Here is a 20,494-nt window from a genome sequence, read left to right as displayed (position 1 = left end):
AGCCCTTGTTTTCTGGGTTGCCAATGATTTCAAGGCAGTCTTGTGCAGTCTGTATCCCTCCCTGCTTTTATAGTAAATAATATAAGCACACTGTTCACAATGTAAAGTTAAATTAATATTTTACGTATTTTAATTCCAACACAGGCAATGACACAGGGTCTGCTTTAGGCAGTTTTAATGCCATTTTAAAATGTAAACTTTTAATGTTAATGTGAATTAAGAATTTAGATATTTCTCTTCCAATCCACACTGTGACCCAGGGTCTGCTTTTAGGCATTTTAAAGCACAATAGTCTGAAGAATAAACATCCAGCCATGCAAAAAGCCAAGTCCAAATGATGACATACTGCTGCCAAATTTTGGTGAGATTTGTTCAAAAACAATGATTTAGGTACTGATCTGAAGCTTTATCCCTCCCTGCCTTTATAGTAAATAATATGAGCACACTGTTCACAATGGTAATATGAATTAAGATTTCAGATATTTTACTTCTAAAACACACAATGACCCAAAGGCTGTTTTTTTAGGCATTTTAACCTCATTTCTTAACCCAAAATAACCTTAAGAATATAGTTCCTGCTATGCAATGGTTATGTGAATTAATATTTACACACAATGACCCAAGAGCTTTTTTAAGGAAGTGTTAATGCCATTTTTAAGCACAATAGTCTTAAGGATATTTTTCCAGTCATGCAATGGTACTGTGAATTAATATTTACACACAATGACACAATAGCTGCTTTTTAGGTTGCTTTTCAGTTTTAATGCCATTTAAAAGCACTATAGTCTTATGAATAGGCTAAATCTTTGGTAGGTAGGTACTTTATTGATCCTAGATGAAACGGAGGCAGTTTTAATACCAATTGTAAGCACAATAGTCTTGAGAATTGACTTCCAGACATGCAATGGTAATGTGAATTAATATTTACACACAATGACCCAAGAGCTGCTTTTTAGGCAGTTTTAATGTCATTTTTTAAGCACAATAGTCTTAAGAATATACTGAATCTCTGGTAGATAGGTAGGTAGGTACTTTATTGGTTCTACATTAACACCTAGACAGTCTTAAAACCAATTTTAAGCACAACAGTCTTGAGAATAGACTTTTAGTCATGCAATGGTAATGTGAATTAATATTTACACAATGACCGAAGAGCTGCTTTTTAGTTTGCTTTTAGTTTTAATGCCATTTTGAAGCACAATAGTCTTATGAATAAGCTGAATCTCTTATAGGTAGGTAAGTAGGTAGGTAGGTACTTTATTGATTCCACATTAAAACTTTTAGGCAGTTTTAATACCAGTTCTAAGCACAATGGTCTTGAGAATAGACTTCTAGTCATGCAATGGTAATCTGAATTAATATTTAACCTTACACAAAATGACCCAAGAGCTTAAGAATAGACTGAACCATTTCTTGTTCAGTCTTTATCCCTCACTGCTTTTATATAGTCTCTAAAACATGAGTACACTGTTTACAATGTTTATGTGAATTAAGATTTTAGATATTTCACTTTCCAGCCACACAATAACCCAAATGCTGCTTTTTTAAAGCAGTTTTAATGCCATTTTTAAGCATAATGGTCTTAACAATGGACTGAATCTCTGGCAGGTAAGTAGGTAGGTAGGTAGGTACTTTATTGATTCCACATTAAATTAGGCAGTTTTAATACCAATTTTAAGCCCAATAGTCTTGAGAATAGACTTCCCGCCATGCAATGACCCAAATGCTCCTTTTTTAGGCAGTTTTAATGCCATTTTAAGCACAAAAGTCTTACGAATAGACTGAATAACACTGAATAATAACACAGAGGGGGTTCAGGAGGTCTTCTTACCTTCACACAGATACCCGACCAGCCCCCAGATGAAGTCGCTGCAGTGGTGGCAGAAGGTGGGCTTGGTGAGGGTGACCCTGCGGAGCGAGTGGCCGAGGTTGCTGGCCGGCTGTTTGGAGCGAGAGCCGGGGGACTGCGGCACCTTCCTCCTGCCGGAGCCCGGGCTGGAGCTAAAGCTGGAGCCGCCCGGGCTCTCCCCTCTCCGCCTCCCGCTGCCGGGGCACTCCGCAGCTCCCGGGGGCTTCGCTCGCCCGCTGTCTGCCATCGCCTTCTCCCCCAGAACCCTCAGAATCTCTCCACAGAACCCGAATACTCCGGGGTTTAGGCGCGAGAGCTGCCGGAGCCGCAGATTAACCACATCTGTCCGAGAAAATCCGAGAAAATCCGAAGAAAACGAACCGAAATCCGAACCGACTGATCCGCTGCAGGACTGAACTCAAAAACCGCCACTTATATCCGCATAAAAACGGCCTTATTTACCTCAGAATAACTTAAACACGCCGCATTTCACAGTTTTATTAATCCTTAAACGCGTTTTAAAGCGGTTAATCCGTTCTGAACTCTCTCCGCCGGGTTCCTCTGTGTTTCTGATATTTCGCCTGTTGGCACTTTTTCTCTAGCGGAGGAGATTTTTGTGTACAGCGGCGCAACTTCCGCCACACACAGCGCTCTTCTTACCGCACCTCTTCTCCGACAGGCCACGCCCCGCTTTCCTCTGATTGGCTGATAGTTGCAGGGTGGAAAAAAATGATACGAATTTGGATTTATTTTATTTTATTTATAATTATTTATTATTGCCATTAAAAAAATAACAAAAGATACATAGAACGCATTTATAAAAAAAAATATTAAAAAGTATATAAAAAAATAAGTACAGAGCCTTAAAACAAAAGACTATTCATTTTAAATTAATTTATTTAATCACACTGATTGTCTTTAGTGGCTTTTAATAATGTTGATATTGTATAAGAGTGTTATATAATGTTTGGCATCTTAAAAAGAAAAACAACAGGCAGAAAACAAAAATAAAAATACTCTCTATCTGTACATATATTGTATTGTGCAATTATTTTATCACACTGATACATTGTCTTTAGTGCCTACTCATTATAATAATAGTGTATCAGAATGTAATGTAATGTTGTAATTAAATTTTCCCAAAAGAATACATGATTTTTTTCTATACTTTTTTTCTATTGAATGTTATCAAATACATTTGTCGAAAAAATCGGTCACAGCTGATCCGAACTTATTAATTACTTACAGAAAATTGCATAAAATGAGGATAATTCTAGGATTATTTTGCACAGTGTGTATCAATCTGTCACCATCTGAGAGAGAGTGGGCAACTTCTGCATCACTATACCTCACCACACCCCTTTCATCCCCCACAATTTTAATTAGCATGTGTATAACTGTACATTTCCCATTAGGCATTCTTGTTGTCATTACAGCCATAACAATAAATCTGCTCTGAATATTAAATCTGAGTCGTGATCAGAGTCAGGCTGCGTGTTATTGGTCTATGCAGGAGAGTCGCTGTCGTTCTAGAACGCTGCAAGCCAATCAAAGCGCAGGAGGGCGGAGTTTGGTCTGAATAAGGGTGTGTAAAAAAATAAAACACCCACCACGCTGAGAAAGGGATCCGGGATCTCAATATAGAAAAGAGGAATTCCGCTCTGACGTGCTTTACTCTCTCTCTCACCCATTCTCTCTCTTTATCTCCCTTTCACATTATTTTGCTCTTTATCTCTTTCTCCCACTCTCTCTTTCTTTTTACCTCTCTCTCCCATTCTCTCTCTTTTTACCTTTCTCAATTTATCTCTCTCTCCCATTCTCTCTCTCTTTTTACCTCTATTTTATATCGCTCTATATATATATATTCTCTCTCTCTCTCCCATTTTTTCTTTTTTATCTGTCTTTCTCTCTCTCTTTTTATCTAAGATTTAAATCTTTGGGTTTAATTAAATCTGTTGATCCTTTAGGATTAAATCCGATCAAAGATTAATAATCGAATCAAAGCCAGAGAAGCTTATGGGCATCAGAGTGGCAGCATGTAGTTTTAATGCAGGTCTGCCCCCTGGTGGCTGAATATGTAATTACAGAGTTAATATCTTATGCTGCCAGCATTAACAACCAAAAATATTAAACAATTAGAAATATTAGTGAGCAGACACATATTTTTGATTTGTAATATGCATTATAAGTATGCCAGCGTTGGTAAAATTGTGGGAAAACTATTGAAAATAATGTTATTATTGTTATTGTGTGTTTTTTGCCTTTTGCCTAAAAAGAGTACAAAGCTTGTCTCTGGGGCTGTACTTTATATTGAGGTACAATAAAAGAAAGTACGTTTTAGTGAAAGTCGTTTTTTTTTGTACCAGTTTTCGTTTTCATGCATCTTGGCATCATGTTCTCCTCCACCAATCTTACACACTGCTTTTGGATAACTTTATGCTGCTTTACTCCTGGTGCAGAAATGCAAGCAGTTCAGTTTGGTGGTTTGATGGTTTGTGATCATCCATCTTCCTCTTGATTATATTCCAGAGGTTTTCAAATTTGGTAAAATCAAAGAAACTCATATTTTTTTAAGTGCTCTCTTATTTTTTTTACAGAGCTGTATATATTTTTTTAAAGCATGAAGAAGTGAAACATCATCAGAGCACAACAAACAATTTTATTATAAAACGACAAAAAAACAATGAAACCCATTTCAAAGCAATCAAACATCTGGTTCAGGCTTCTCAGTGGGATTGTGCTGCTGTGTATTTACTGTATACTGTAAATGTACAGTGTATACAGTATATACAGTATAAACGCTGCTGCTATAGTTGAGGGAGAGTTTGGTGTGTGTGTGTGTGTGTGTGTTTGGGGTCAGTTAAACAGTCCAGAGCTTAAAGCAGGTTGATATGTCTGATTGGTGCCACAGCTGGAGTTCCTCAGCCCTCAGACGTCACTGAGAAACAGGCAGAAACACTGAGAGAACAGTAATGTAATGTACTGGGAGTCTGTGTTGGGATTGGAGTGTTGGATTAAAGAGCAGGGGTCCATACACACATTCATCCAGGGGTCTGGAGTAGGCTTTATTTAGTGGCAGATTATTTAATATATGTATTTTTTTAAATCAATTTTCTTTTAGTATATGAATTATATGAATAGTAGTAGTTCTTTAGATTGCATCATAATTTTATGACTAACAGAAGAAGAGAAACGCTCCAAAATGACTTTTTGCAAAAACTTCTATAAAAAAATTAAGAATGTTTTTTTCCTCTTCCTATAGAAAAAAATCCACAGAAAATCTACAGAAAACCATGGTGACTCAAAAATTAACACACATAATTTATGCTCAATGAATATGAATATATGAATGAATGTATGTATGGTACTGAAGGTTTCCCTAAAGATCTGCCAGGCTTTTTTATTATGATCTTGCCATTTTATGATGTTCTCCTCCACCAGTCTTACACACTGCTTTTGTATAACTTTATGCTGCTTTACTCCTGGTGCAAAAATTTAAGCAGTTCAGTTTGGTGGTTTGATGGTTTGTGATCATCCATCTTCCTCTTGATTATATTCCAGAGGTTTTTAAATTTGGTAAAATCCAAGAAACTCATCATTTTTTTAAATGATCTCTTCTTTTTCTTTTTTTGCAGAGCTGTAGGAGGAGTCCTAGTAAATGTTCCAGTATTTTAGGTAGGAGAGATTTGTGTGTGTGTGTGTGTGTGTATCTGTTAACACAAAAAAAAACTAAACAATGTTAACAAACATGGAGTTTCTCTCACAGCTTATGAAATACACTCGGGTAGAGGAGAAGGTTCTCTCACATCATCATCATCATCATCATCATCATCATCATCATCATCATCATCATCATCATCATCATCATCATCATCATCATCATCATCATCATCATCATCATCATCATCATCATCATCATCATCATCAACGGTTCCTCATAATAACATTACAACATTTAGCACCACGAACCGAGAGAACCTGCACATATAAAACCAGTGCAGAGCGAGAGAGGGAAGACCTGCGAGAGAGAGAGAGAGCGAGAAGCTTCCAGAAGATAAATGAAGATCACCAGAGCCTCTGTGCAGCTCCACACACATCCTTCACCCCTCAAAAATACTAAAATCACGAAGCTACTGGTCCAGAGGCTCCGAGAACTAAAGCTCGTCCAGGTCCAGGAGTGATCTACAGATGCAGAGCTTTGGCCACCAGCTGAGTTCATCGAGGCACGACACAAAACCAGGGCGGCTGTGTTCCAAATCGCAGTCCGGGAGTGCAGAATTCCTGAGGCAGGATTCACTTAAAACCCATTAAAAAAAAAAAAATACATCAAATAACATAAAATAACATCAAATATTCCTGAATATTCCAAAATTACACTCCAAATTTCTAGGCAAATATCTTTATCACTCGTTTATACACAGGAAGACGGTGAGTCACAGCTGTGTTGTTGTTTAAGGTTGTGTATAATCATCAATAACATGCAAAAACTTGCATGTTACTCGTATCTCCAAAATAAAGAAGGTTTCTGGCAACTTTACAGATCTATAAAAAACAATAAAAGAAGATTTTATTTCAAATTCAAATCTAGGTTAATTTGTAATCAAATTTGAATGCAATGTAAGGAACAACTTCCAGATTCCTATTACATTCAAATTATTTTTAAAAAAGTCTAAATATATAAATGTGTTCACATTAACATTATACTTAAATGTATAAATTCACTGTGAATATAAGTTACTACTAAAACTATTCCATTCCTATGAGTGTAATATATAGTTTTACATTATGGCTGATTTCAGTTCATTTGCGCCATCACCAGTACATATATTTCCTAATATATGGACCAACAGACATGCCTCATACTGGAATATATATTTTTTTAAACTTGATTTCCTTTTAAGGAGTGTGTGTATCTACGATATGTCAGGTTCTGATTTAATCAGACCTAGGTAACATTAGCCTGGTCTTAGAGCAGGATTAACAGTAGTGCATCAAAAACTACTGTTTTATACCCAAATACTGCATACATTTTCTGTTCTTTCTGTCACTTAAAGAACATTATTTTTTTTAGGAGAATGATCAGAGCACAACCCAAACACACCATAACCTGCCTCATCTTCTGTGTATAACGAGAGATAAACGCATTACAAATGCATTACAGGTGATGTCATCAAAATCACCAAAGTCTAACTTTAGCTTTTTAAAAAAATCATACAAACCATAAAAACAAAAAACGCATAGAATAAAAAACAAAAATACAAGCCAACAATTAAATAAAAGTCTTACATATAACTGGGACACGTTCAAACGAGAGCGGACATCGTAAAATGCATATACTGAGAAAAATAACAACAACAACTAAAGAGCTCCTCGACCAATGAGGATCGGCCGCCTGTGATCTGCATAATGGGTGTGGCTTCCCCAGAGCTTCCACAGCGGTCTCTGCCAATCATGATTCTGGTTCAGAGGGGTCGTATCAGCCCCGGGGGGACCACAGGGACGTGGGGTAGGTGCAGGGGGGCTCCTGAGCTGAACGTCAAGGTGAGGATGAAGGTGAGGGCGAAGGTGAGCATCAGGGTCAGTATTTTGGGTTCAGAACTGAAGAGATGAAGGGTCAGACTGCAGCAGGTCGGCAGGATGAAGCCGCAGGTCCAGCTCTCCTCAGAGCGAATCAGCCAGACTGAAACTCGGCCTCTGGAAGGACGTCTCGACCCCACTGTCACAAACTCCTCCCTCATCCAGAGCAGCTAACTTCAGCTCCCGCATCCCCTCCTCACACTCCACCCGACCTGAGAGAGAGAGAGAGAGAGAGAGAGAGAGAGAGAGAGAGAGAGAGAGAGAGAGAGAGAGAGAGAGAGAGAGAGAGAGAGAGAGAGAGAGAGAGAGAGAGAGAGAGAGAGAGAGAGAGAGAGAGAGAGAGAGAGAGAGAGAGAGAGAGAGAGAGAGAGTAAAAGATGAAAAGAGCAGAGGTCAAGAGAGACATAAAAAAATAAAGGGCAAAAATAGAAAATGCAAGAACAAAAGAGTAAGGGGCACAGAGAGAGTAGGAGTAAAATTAAAGAAGGGAAAGAAAATAAAAAGGTAAAGAGAGAGAGAGCGAGTAAACGAAGAGAAAAGAGATAAGTACATGAAAAAAAGAAAGGAGGACAGAGAAAATTAAACGTAGAGAGATATAGAGGGAGAAGTACAGTGAGGAAGAGAGGACAAAAGGAAAAAAGGCAAGAACCAGAGAAATGAGACAAATAGGGAGAGAGAAAAAGAGAGATTAAAAAATGAAAAGAGCAGAGGTCAAGAGAGACAAAGAAAAATAAAAGACAAAAGGAGAAAATGCAAGAACAAAAGAGATTAGGGGAAAATAAGAGGCACAGAGAGAGCGAGAGTAAAATGAGAAAAGGGAGAGAAAATGAAAGGTAGAAAAAAGCCAGAATGAGAGAAATATGAGAGAAAATAAAAGGGGGGAGAGAGAGAGGGAGAGTAAAATGAGAAGAGAGAGATATAGAACACGAAAAAAAGAAAGGAGGATAGAGAAAATGAAAGGTAGAGGAATACAGAGGGAAAAGTAGAGAGAGGAAGAGATGACACAAGGAGAAAATGCAAGAATGAGAGAAATTTGAGACAGAAAATAAGAGATGGAGAGAGAGAGAAAGAGAGAGAAAGAGAGACAGGGAAATACATTAGAATATGTTACTGTGTGGACAATAACTTTATACTATATATATATATTTTTTTTTATTCAGCCACTAAGATTAAGTTGGACCCACTGCTGAAAAAAGGCACACACTGCTTGTCTACTCTCTGTAGAGAGGATCTGCCAAAAGAATAGGACTCTTTAGTGTCCTTGAGTGACAAAAGGCACCTATTGAATAAAATGCATTCTTCTTCTTCTTCTTCTTCTTCTTCTTCTTCTTCTTCTTCTTCTTCTTCTTCTTCTTATTATTATTATTATTATTATTATTATACCCTTGATTTCAGCAGAACTGATGAATCAGGAGGAGAGTGGGAGTCTTAAATACTTGTGTTGCTCTTTTTAATCTATTTATCATTGTTGTACACTGTAAGAATAAGAGTTAGTCAGATTGATACTTCTCTTATTCTCTTACTATACAACAATAAGAAGAACAGAACAGAGAGAGAGAAGAAGAAGAAGAAGAAGTAGAAGTCCCCTCCGCCTCTTTAACACTTTCCCCTCATCCAGATTAACCCCGCGAGAACCTGAGCGGCTGAATCACACACACTATAGACACACTACGACACACTGTTCCTGCTGCAGGGGGATCTCACTTCCTCTTCCCTGGGAAACCCCCCACCTCCCCCTCCCCCCCCCCCCACACTTTACTACTTTACTACAGTGCCGTCATCTCTCTCTCTCTCTCTCTCTCTCTCTCACTCTTTCTGTCTCACACTTTATTACACAAACACATACACGCATACAATAAGAGGTACAGAAACTACAGTGCGTGTGTGTGTGTGTGTGTGTGTGTGTGTGTGTTAATCAGCCGTCCCTCGGTGAGGGGAAGCCCGGTGCTGCCCGGCTGATGCTCGGTTCACGCGAGGTGACGAGGTGACGACGCTATACTACAGAACGCCACTTCTGCGTTACTGAAAACACCAGCACTAATAAACAACAACAACAACATGATGATCTCATCCGGGGGATTTAAACCAACGTTCTCCTGAAACCAGACCTGCTGCTCTTCCTCTCACACGTAAAGGGCAGAGTGAGATCACTCACGCTCACAGACACGGCACACCAAACTGATCATCAGACTTTAATCTGACACAGTATATAGGGCTGTATAGAGCTGGACGGTATTGCCTAAAATCTATCTATCATGATATATTTAATAATCTCGGTCAATACGATCCAATTCATATATATATATAACGATATGAACAAAATAAATCCAAAACTATTGGCGTATGAAATTACGCACAGATATAGCTGCAGAGTGATCTGGAAAACATATTATACTATATAATATATGTATTAATGTTGGTTGCTATGATACTATTCCGATATATATCAATATGAACAGTATAAAAGCCAACACTCTTGATTTATGTAATTACGCACTGATGGAGCTGCTGGATGATATGGTAAATACATTATACTATGATAAATTTATTAATTTCAGTTGATACAATACAATTCTGATATATTGATATGAACAGTATAAAAGCTAACACTCTTGATGTATGAAATTACGCACCGATAGAGCTGCTGGTTGATGTGGTAAACATACTATACTACGATATATGTCTTAATTTCAGTTGATACTATACAATTACGATACATCAACATGAACAGTATAAAAGCCAACACTCTTGGTGTATGAAATCACGCACTAATAGAGCTGCTGGGCAATATGGTAAACAAAAAAAACCCCATTAAAATCAATACAAATAAAATATTTACAGATATCTTTACGACACACTGTATTTATCATTTGCAATTTACAACACGTGCAACCAAAATAAGCTAAAATACATGCATTCTTTAAGAGTGTTTACACGCATTCGGACATATATTTTATATTACTGATCAAATGTTTAGAACACCTTTACACTTATTTTTCCAGTTTTTTTTTTATATGGACATTTAAGCTCTTCAAGTCCAGTGAAAACTCTAAACTATTAACTAAATAAATCTTTACATATAGAAGAACCTTTAAAGAACTGTTTTATGTGGCAGTGATTTTCATATTTTACATTTTACCTTACATTTAACTAAAATATAAGGAGGTTATGTTTATTTCCAAATACAATACACCACAGTGTAACATTATTATTATTATTATTATTATTATTATTATTATTATTATTATTATTATTATTATTATTATTATTAACATTAATATTAATTAAACAGGTGATTCCTACCAGGCGGTGTGTAGGTGAGGTGTGTGTTGTCGCTGTTTTCTTCACACACACAGTGTTCCTGCAGGATACTGACAGCGCCTCTGTTACCAATACTCCTCAGACTTGATAAGAGCTCTCGAACCGTCCCACCCGAAACCTGCAAACACCACATCCCACATTCAGATATACTCTAAAAACTACAACTCTCAAATCACATCACTGCCATTTAAAATTAAAAATGAAAAAATAAAAACATTAAAAAATTAAAAACATAAATTAAATTAAATTACATTTTTAAAAATTGGAATAAAGCGTAAATATCTGCATACTCTTTTATAAGTTTTATACTGATATGTTCATATTAATAATCTGGCCGCATTAATGCTTAATACTAACAATCAAATGCACATAAAATAAGAGGCTTTTATTTATTGTTTTAATAAATATGAATATATAAATATTGCAAAATAATTCTCATGAATATATTAACACTGCATTCTCAAAAATGCCTGTTAAAGTAAAATATTTTTTGTTGACAATTTCTGCATTATTAAATGGTATTATAGTAAAATATACAGTAAATATACAAAAGCACATGAAATATTTTATTAAAAGAAAAACTCTGAGGGTTTTTAAAAGATCATTGCTTTTTAATGGGGAATTCCATGATTTTTCAGCATTTCCATATAATGAAAATTGGTTTAGACAAATGAAAAGTAAATACAGTTATTCAGCATGGACTGGCGTAAAACGCTTAATTCTAAAGAATAGAATAAACATGATTTAGAATCTAATTTTGATCTAAAACTAATACATATTATTATATTTGTATAATTGTATGCAGTTATATATTTTGGTGTGGTAGAGTCGTGGTGACCGCTGGTTTTCTTCATCACTGTTTTTAAGAAAAGTGAGTCAGTAGGATTCTGTAAAATGAAGCGCTTCACTCTAAAGCCCCGTTCTGTTTATATCTCAACCACTGAATTATATGGAAACTTGAAAAACTTTGAAAAACTGGTGGAATTCCCCTTTAAGCTGCAGATCAGAAATCAGCAGGGACAGAGTGATACAGTGAGTAACAGCAGAGCTGCAGATCTTCAGGTCTGTGATAATAATCTACTGTAGTCTACAGCTTCCTCATTGTTTAAATCTGGCAACCTGAGGAGGCTGGTGGAAAGATATGTAAACACTGCTATCAGCTGTTTATTCTGTGCTATTATCAGATATATTATTATAATACTAGAAATTAAAACACATTAAAGGTGGATTATGTTGTGTACACAGCCTAAATACAGCCACAGTTTTACATAGAACTGGAATTATGGGATATGGAATTCTCAGAACTCCACAATAACTGAATTGTTTACATTTCAGCCACTGAATTTTATGGAAATTCGGCACAGTGGGTGGAATTCCCCTTCAGTGACGAGTGAACCCATCACTGCTCAGCTGTAAAACTACCTCATAGCTATCCAGCAGCGTGGAGGCGGGCCGGGGGCTGAGGCAGAAGGCGTTGGTGAGGATGCCGAGTCCCAGTGCGTGTGCCAGACTCTCCCACCCACCCACCGACTCCTCCAGACATTGGCACAGCGCCCGCTTCGTCTCCACACTCAGACTACGCATGTCTCCTGCCAACAACGCACACACACACACACACACACACACAGAGCTGTTATTAACTGTATATAACATTAAAATAAACCCAAATAAAATATAATACAGGGGTCAGCAATAGGCGGCCCCTATGAATGAAAATGAAAATAATAAAATGCTTCTCTGGTGAGCTTTTGTTTACATCCCTTCCCTGTCTCTCTGTCGTGCTTGCCGTGACTTTAGTTTCCACCCATTCTCGGGCTCCCTACCTTCTTATAAGGGCGTTTTTTCCTAGCCATGTCCCAATTCACTAGCGGAGGCAGCGGTAGTGTATTGGACCGCGACCCTGACGACACACGTTTAATTCTGCATAGGGAGCGCTGTGTTTTTTTGTGTGATTTTTTTTTTTTTTTTCTTGGGTTTACCTGCTTTGAGATCAAATGTTCTGCAATTGCGTTTAACAACCCTCTGGGCTGAAGAGCTACTAGTCTGTAACACTTCATCACATTACAAAACAGAATTTTTGGTAGCCAAGTAATGGCTTGGAAAATAACTGGCCAAATTTAATTGCTGACCCCCACTATAATAAAATCAGTGCTGATGAAGATGAGGTCCTCCTGTCCTCTGATTACCTTGTGGAGGTACAAAGACGGTGGTGGGCTGGTACTTTTTACCATTCAGAATTTCCCGCACCTAAAAAAAAAAAAGAACATTAAACAGAGTTAAACACAGCGACAGAATGTTCATTGTGAAATTAAACAGAATTTGATCATTTAATTGTTTTTTAAGGTGGCAGTCCTGTTTCATTATTTACTATACATTGAATCAATTTTAGTGTTTAATTTATTTTTACTCAATCCTCTTAATTTCCATTTGTATTTAAATGTTACTTTTTCTTTATTATTAATACAACTATTTAATAAAACGTATTCAAATTATTTGGTTAAAATTCATGAAAAGTGTACTTTAAATAATGTGTACTCTTATTCTTGCAATTTGCAAGTTTTTGGTCATTTTTCACTTTTCGCAAATCTCTCAGGTGTTCTTTATGTATGTCAGATTATCATGATTAATAGACCAAGAGAACTTTTTCAAAAATGATTTAGATTAAAATATTTGCACACTGACTTCCATTTAAAGTGTAAAGATGCTGTTTTTTTTTTTTAGATATATTATTTTCCATGACAGCAACAATTTACAGTACATGAAATTAACATAATCTAGCATGATACAGTATAAAGTGGCAAGAAACAGTATTTTTTTTTTCCTTAATCCATTCAGTTGTGCACTTGCTCCGGTATTTTGGGTCATTATCCTGTTGCATTACCCAACTGCAGCTGACATACAGATACTCTCATATTATTATATCATTTAATAAATGCAATATTCCCAAGGTCCTGATGAAGCAAAGTAGGCCAAAATCATAATGTTCCATCCTCCATACTTTTGATGATGTGCAGTGCATTTTTATTCCACTTTATGTGGGTCAGCGATAGTACGATCTTAGTTTCATCTGTCCACAAATTATTGTCAATATCATTGCGCTCCTTCACAAGCTTCAGGCTTATTTTAGACACATTATATCTGTCAATCTGTCAAGATCAGATCACATTTTATGATAAATTAAAAATTTAAAACCATGAAAATCCAACATTTATTATTTAAAATGTATGCCACCACACAATACATAATTTTATGGACCACAGAGCGTGATCTGACCTCAGGAGATGCAGCCATGTTGAGCGGGGTAGTCCCTGGTATATACCCCTCATCCTCCTGCTCTTCCTCGTTTGTGGTGCAGCACTCCTCGTCTCTGAAGAACAGTGGCTCATAGTTCTCTTTATGAGGGTCCGCCCCTGAGAGAGAGAAGAAGAAGAGACGCAGGTTTTTCAGTGAAAATGATCTACAAGAACACTATCACTGCTGAACACTAACGCTACTGTAGGTTAATGTTAATGAAAGCACTGAACTGTACCTGCCGCCACCAGCAGAGCGCTGAGTTTGAGCGAGCCCCGCCCCGCTGCGATGTGGAGAGGGGTGGAGCCATTATATGTGACACTGTCAACATCAGCATCCCCCTGCGCCAAAAACAACACACACAATTTTGTAATTAAACAGTTTTGGTATGCCTTAGCTGTCTTTTTTTATATATATAATTTTATTTCTCTTTTTTCCCCCCCATTTTCTCCACAATTTAAACAGCCACAAGCAAAAGAGCGCCATCTACTGCACCCATCCAGAGAGAGCAAGACCAATTGTGCTCTCTCGGGGCTCCGGCAGCTGATTACAGTATTAGAGTAAGAGGATAAGTATTGGGGGAGACAGGGGAGGCTTTAGTACCCTGTTGGTTGCTATGGTGTCCCAAGTAATTGCTATGTTGTTTCTGTTTGGTTACTTGTTGGTTTCTACTGTGTTGCAAGGTGGTTCCTATGGTATTACTTAGTAGAAGTTGCAATGCAGTTAGATAACTGGTTGATATGGTGTTGCTAGGTGATTGTACCGCAGTTGTTACATCAATGTCATTTCAGTTTTTTATCATACACTACCTCCAGCAGTAGGCATCCTGCGAGGGACACGTTGTCACGTTCGGTTGCTAGGTGAAGCGGCGTGCGACCACAGGTGAGCTCCTGAATCTCCACACTAGCCCCGCCCTCCAGCAGCGCCCTCACGCTATTCAGACTGTTAGCCAGTACAGCCAGGTGCAGCGGACACAGACCTACATATAAACATTATGTATATTTAAGTATACTCAAAAGTTTAGACACACCTTCTCATTCAGTGTGTTCTATATTTCTTTATTTATTGCATTTTTTACATTGTGGATTAATATTAAAGACATGAAAACAGTTAAGGGACACATATAAAATTACGTAGTAAATAGTAAAAAAGTGTTTGTTCTCCACATTAATCCCCTGATCTAAACCTGATGAACTGAGGTGGTGATTTGAGGTGATTTAATTGGGATGAGCTGGAGCTTCACAGCATGAAGGAAAAGCAGCAGCTATTGTTCAGCACCTCCAGAAACTCCTTCCTTCAAGACGCTGAGAAAACTATCCCAGGTGACTCTCCCTCATTAAGATACTGAGATTAAAATTATGAAATACCAAGAGTGTTCAGATCTGTCCTCAAAGATAAATGTGATACTTAGAAGAATCTACAGTAAGCTAAAGTAAGCTACAGTACAGTAAGCTTGGAATTCCAGCATTTTGTCCAAGGGTGAGCGCTAGCCGCGGTTAGCAAGTGATTAGCCAGTCGCGGTTAGCGCTAGTAAATGCCGCCCAATTGCGGTACACTGAGGAACCCTGAGTGTTAACACAGTACACATACAGACTACAGTCTAATATACTCACCGCTGAATGGTGAAAGAGCTAGCGCTTACTGTGGTTAGCGGCTAATGCTAATGCTGCTGCACCCAGCCTTAGTGCTGGAGAAACTTCACTGAAAGCTCACCCTTACAGCACACCCTGAGTGTACGGTGCCAGGCTGGCTGTGTGGGTGTGATGCTGTACCTGCTGTGTTGGGTACGCTGGTCATCTCCAGCATGTTGTCGTGGTGCAGCAGTAACCGCACCATCTCTCCTTCTTTCTGCTGGGCTGCTAAATGCAGCGCTGTGTTTCCGTTGCGATCAGTGAGAGCGACGTCTGCTCTGGCCGTCAGTAACACCTCCGCCGCCTCTTTCTGCTGAGTCACCACCGCCAGATGCAGCGGCGTCTGAGACAGGAGACCATACGTCAGTCTTACACACATTACTACTACTGTGTGATGCTTTATGTGTGTGAATGAAGTGATGATATATTACATTATTACAGTATTAGAGTGAAAGGGTGAGTTTACAGGGGGGAAACTGTACCTGATACAGGTCGTTCCTCATGTTAAGCACATCCTCTCCTGGAATAGCTGAAATCACCTCCGCTAGAGTCTTCACTGCATCCGTCTGACTGTGGATCACACCCAGGTGGAGTCCCCTGCAGGTAATAAATACACACATACACACACTGTGTTTTATTATCAAGTCTAAAGTTTTATGGAGATGCAGATTTCATTTTCCAGCAGGATTTGGCACACTGCCCACACTGCCAAAAGTACCGATTGGTCTTATATAATATTCTAATTTTCTGAGACACTGATTTTCAGGTTTTCATTGGCTGATATTCTTTCAATGATATTATTTTTTTTTAGATGCATTAGTAAATCATATATGTAACGGCTGCCCACTGTTCCGGGCACAAGTTCTCACTGTATATATCTTCTGTACTGAGTTTACTCAGTGTTTCGTCTTTTCTTGTCATGTCTTGTCAAGTTGTTTCAGATCAATGGATATATATATATATATATATATATATATATATATATATATATATATATATATATATATATATATATATATATATATATATATATATATATTAAGTCAGATTAAGTCAGTGATCCAACACGTATTGATAATAATAAAGCACGGATTAATTCCAATATTATAGTAAAACAAATTATTTTGGGAAAACAAAAACACATATAACACAGTAAAGAAAATATTAAAAGGACACACACAGTGATATTGTGGAACACACACATATAAAAATATAAAATATATAGAAAATTATACATGATCATATATACAGTTATTTGACACCGCATGTCCTGAGAAGTAACGATTGTGCATGATTGTGATGCTAAAATCTTACAATGAAAGTCATTGTAAAAAGATTTTACTCAATTTATTAGGTAAATGAATAGTTGAATTGGTTTATTACTTGTGAAATTGTGAAAAAATGTGAAGAACAGCTGATAAGTTCAAGTTTGTCTGAGATCATGAAGAAACAAACCTAAGCCAATAATACAAAATCCTTTATGGTTGATATTGGATGACTGTTTACCACCTCCAAAATAGCTACACTATATTATTATTATTATTTTATTTTATTTTTAAAATCATTTTTGTATTATAATTTTATCAAATGATTAAACTAATTAAATTACAGCACTTTCATCTCGCTGCTTTCAGTTTTTTTCAATGTATTTCAGGGACTTTAATGCAAACGCAGATTTTTTTATTTTTTATCTCAGGGGATTCCCCACTTAAAACCCTGCCTTATTCTGAGCCACAGTTTGGCAGTGCTTCTGACCCTCATCTAACACACCTGGATCCACCATCCGAGAGTCTTTCTCAGGTAAATGAAGAGAAAAGAGAGGAGGGTCTGTGTAGGACTTGCACTAAAACCAGGGGGTGCTCTTTTACTGCTGGGTCCAGATCAGCCCAGAACCGGCAGGCTGAGACTGGTGTAATGTGATGTGATGTGATGTGATGTGAGATCCGATGGGATTTAATGTGTGTAGAGTAAAAGATAAGGATGTGATACATACGTGTCTCCGTTTTCATCCTGAGTGGACATTAGGGGGCGCTGTGGAGCCAGCAGCCTGCGAGCGTCACCGGTCACAGCATAATCAAACAGAGCGCAGGCATGTCTCTCCGCCAGCTCAGCTAACCGAGGCTCAAACACACACTCTGCAACACACACACACACACACACACACACACAAGAGGTGAGAGAATGTGGGTGTAAAGTCACTAAGGATGTAAGAGCTGTGATAAATTGCACTGAAGGTGGTGATTTAAAGGCGTCAGTTTGGTCGGAGTGTCACGACAACATTAGCATTGACCAGTAATAATCAATAATCAGCTTTAACAGTTACATATATACTGTACACAGCTCTGGGAAAAAAAAATTGACCACTTAAAAATTATGATTTTCTATGATTTTACCAAACTGAAAAACCTCTGGAATATAATCAAGAGGACGATGGATGAAACCAAAGTGAACTGCTTGAATTTTTGCCCCAGGAGTAAAGCAGCATAAAGTTATCCAAAAGCAGTGTGTAAGACTGGTGGAGGAGGAGGACATGATGCCAAGTTGCATGAAAAAAAAACTGTGATTAAAAACCAGTTTTATTCCACCAAATATTGATTTCTGAACTCTTAAAACTTTATGAATATGAACTTTTTTTTTTTGCATTATTTGAGGTCTGAAAGCTCTACATCTTTGTCATTTTCTGCAAATAAATGCTCTAAACGACAATGTTTTTATTCGGAATTTGGGAGAAATGTTGTCTGTAGTTTATAGAATAAAACAACAATTTTCATTTTACTCAAACATAAACCTATAAATAGCAAAATCAGAGAAACTGATTCAGAAACTGAAGCTGAAGTGGTCTGTTAACTTTTTCCAGAGCTGTATATTTATTCTACATAAATAGAAATTAAAACATACATAAATATACACAAAACCTCACCTTTAGGCCTGAGCTCTTGTGAGCCCTCGCTCCCCTCATCCACCCCAGCAGCTCCAGACTGGACATAGCCCTGGACGGCTCCTGCTGAACCCTGATCATCATCCAGGTCACTGTCACTGTCCTCATCAGTGTCTTCCACAGGCCCACGAGTCGCTGCAGGAGACGCAGGCGAGAGCAGCACGCTGAGCTTTTAAGCCATGTGTCCAAATGTCTGATGTGTCTGATGCATTTATTCAACTACTTTAACTTGCACCTGTTGCACCTGATGAAGATGTGCAAATGCACACACACACTGCTTGAAATTAATGGCACTATTCCTAATATCAGTTGTGGGTTTCCCAGTACCCACCTGTGAAGCATTGCTCTGCTGCATATGCATTCCACTTAAGGCCAATTTATACTTCTGCGTCGAACCTACGCCATAGGCTTCGCGCATCCAGCGAGACTGCGCTACGCAAAGTAGCATGTTTATACCTCTGCGTGCGCATGTCAGTGGCTCTGCTTCGCTCTGTAGTGGGAAGGGAATCGAGGCCTGGTGGACCAATCACAGCTGTCTGCGAAGCATAGTTACTAGTTATCTCCAGAGAGGTGTGTATCGAGGTAGGGTGTAGGTTCGACGCAGAAGTATAAATTGGGCTTTACAATGCGTGAACAGCTCAGACACTTCACTTTAAAAAGATATTAAAAAGTGTGAACAGCCTAAACTAAATATGTCGGATTTGGTCAGAAAATCTGAATTGTGGGAACTCAAATCTCAGAGATCAGATTTGACAAATGAAACTAACTCACCATGCTTGATGCTGGTCCCGCCTCCACCCATGGCGGGGGGAAAACCGTAGCCAGAGTTAAAGTTGTTGAAATTAGAATACCCCTGGTAGTAGTGGCCTGGAAAAAAAAAAAAAAAGATGTAAAGGTTTAATTTCATTTTGTTCATTTTTCACAACAATTCATCATTTGCACAAGTGCAAAGACTGAGGCCAATCTTTAATTTGTGAACATACCTCCACCTCCTCCTCCACCGTGCCCGCCCCCTGTAGCAGGACCGCCTCCGGTTCCTCTAAACATGCCCCCACCTCCTCCTCCCGCACCTCCGTAGTCCGGGAAGTTGGGCAGGGTCTTCTGCCGCTTCCTCTGAACCTCCTCCTTATCTGTTCAAACAACACAGCAAAACATTCTGATCAATAACTAAATCCGATTAAAGAATCAATATGTCATTGGCTTATATCTCTTTGAGCCAGGCCTACAGTAGAACACACTTTACACATGCATTTCTGGACAACCTAAGATGTATAGAAATATCACTGAAATAAGAGCATTGTTGACTGATGTTGACCGGTCCTGATGAGTGCCAGTTTCATCATAATAATAACGTTTTTGATGGACTTCCAAAGTTCTTGTTTCGTATTGACTGACCACCATTTCTTCTTTATTTAGTTGAATAGTTCCTGCTTCTCATAATATACATTAGAACATTACTCAAATATTCACCGTATACCAACAGTCAAAAAATTAAGAGACCACTTTAGTTTCTGAATAGGTTTCTCTGATTTTGCCATTTATAGGTTTATGTTTTAGTAAAATGAACATTGTTGTTTTATTCTATAAACTACAGACAACATTTCTCCCAAATTCCAAATAAAAATATTGTAATTTAGAGCATTTATTTGCAGAAAATGAGAAATGTCTGAAATAACGAAAAAAGTTCAGAAATCAATATTTGTTTTTAATCACAGTTTTCTTTCTTGGCATCATGTTCTCCTCCACCAGTCTTACACACTGCTTTTGGATAACTTTATGCTGCTTTACTCCTGGTGCAAAAATTCAAGCAGTTCAGTTTGATGGTTTGATGGCTTGTGATCATCAATGATCTTGATTATATTCCAGAGGTTTATAATTTGGTAAAAT

General features: G+C 37.9%; 2 protein-coding genes across 2 annotated transcripts in view; both read right to left on the bottom strand.

Moving 5' to 3' along the window:
- Positions 1-2,510, bottom strand: part of LOC103022545 (diacylglycerol kinase theta) — a 48,653-nt gene extending 46,143 nt beyond the window's left edge. Inside the window, exon 1 of the mRNA XM_022676379.2 lies at positions 1,832-2,510. Within this exon, the coding sequence (XP_022532100.2) occupies positions 1,832-2,096 (265 nt within the window). The 5' untranslated portion in view covers positions 2,097-2,510. The remainder of the gene's footprint in view (positions 1-1,831) is intronic.
- A 1,978-nt stretch (positions 2,511-4,488) lies between these two features.
- The window catches only part of nfkb1 (nuclear factor of kappa light polypeptide gene enhancer in B-cells 1), a 38,585-nt gene continuing 22,579 nt past the window's right edge, over positions 4,489-20,494 (bottom strand). Inside the window, exons 12-24 of the mRNA XM_049467992.1 lie at positions 19,591-19,737; positions 19,379-19,474; positions 18,590-18,742; positions 17,663-17,804; positions 16,152-16,266; positions 15,811-16,012; positions 14,848-15,017; positions 14,277-14,379; positions 14,021-14,157; positions 12,934-12,994; positions 12,170-12,336; positions 10,730-10,865; positions 4,489-7,638 (exon numbers count right to left, since the gene is read on the bottom strand). Of these exons, the coding sequence (XP_049323949.1) occupies positions 7,511-7,638; positions 10,730-10,865; positions 12,170-12,336; positions 12,934-12,994; positions 14,021-14,157; positions 14,277-14,379; positions 14,848-15,017; positions 15,811-16,012; positions 16,152-16,266; positions 17,663-17,804; positions 18,590-18,742; positions 19,379-19,474; positions 19,591-19,737 (1,757 nt within the window). The 3' untranslated portion in view covers positions 4,489-7,510. The remainder of the gene's footprint in view (positions 7,639-10,729; positions 10,866-12,169; positions 12,337-12,933; positions 12,995-14,020; positions 14,158-14,276; positions 14,380-14,847; positions 15,018-15,810; positions 16,013-16,151; positions 16,267-17,662; positions 17,805-18,589; positions 18,743-19,378; positions 19,475-19,590; positions 19,738-20,494) is intronic.

This window comes from Astyanax mexicanus, chromosome 19 (genome assembly GCF_023375975.1).
Source record: "Astyanax mexicanus isolate ESR-SI-001 chromosome 19, AstMex3_surface, whole genome shotgun sequence".
Taxonomy (NCBI): Eukaryota; Metazoa; Chordata; class Actinopteri; order Characiformes; family Acestrorhamphidae; genus Astyanax; species Astyanax mexicanus.
The sequence above is the reverse complement of the archived record's forward strand: the minus strand, read 5'-3'. Positions and strand labels throughout refer to the sequence as shown.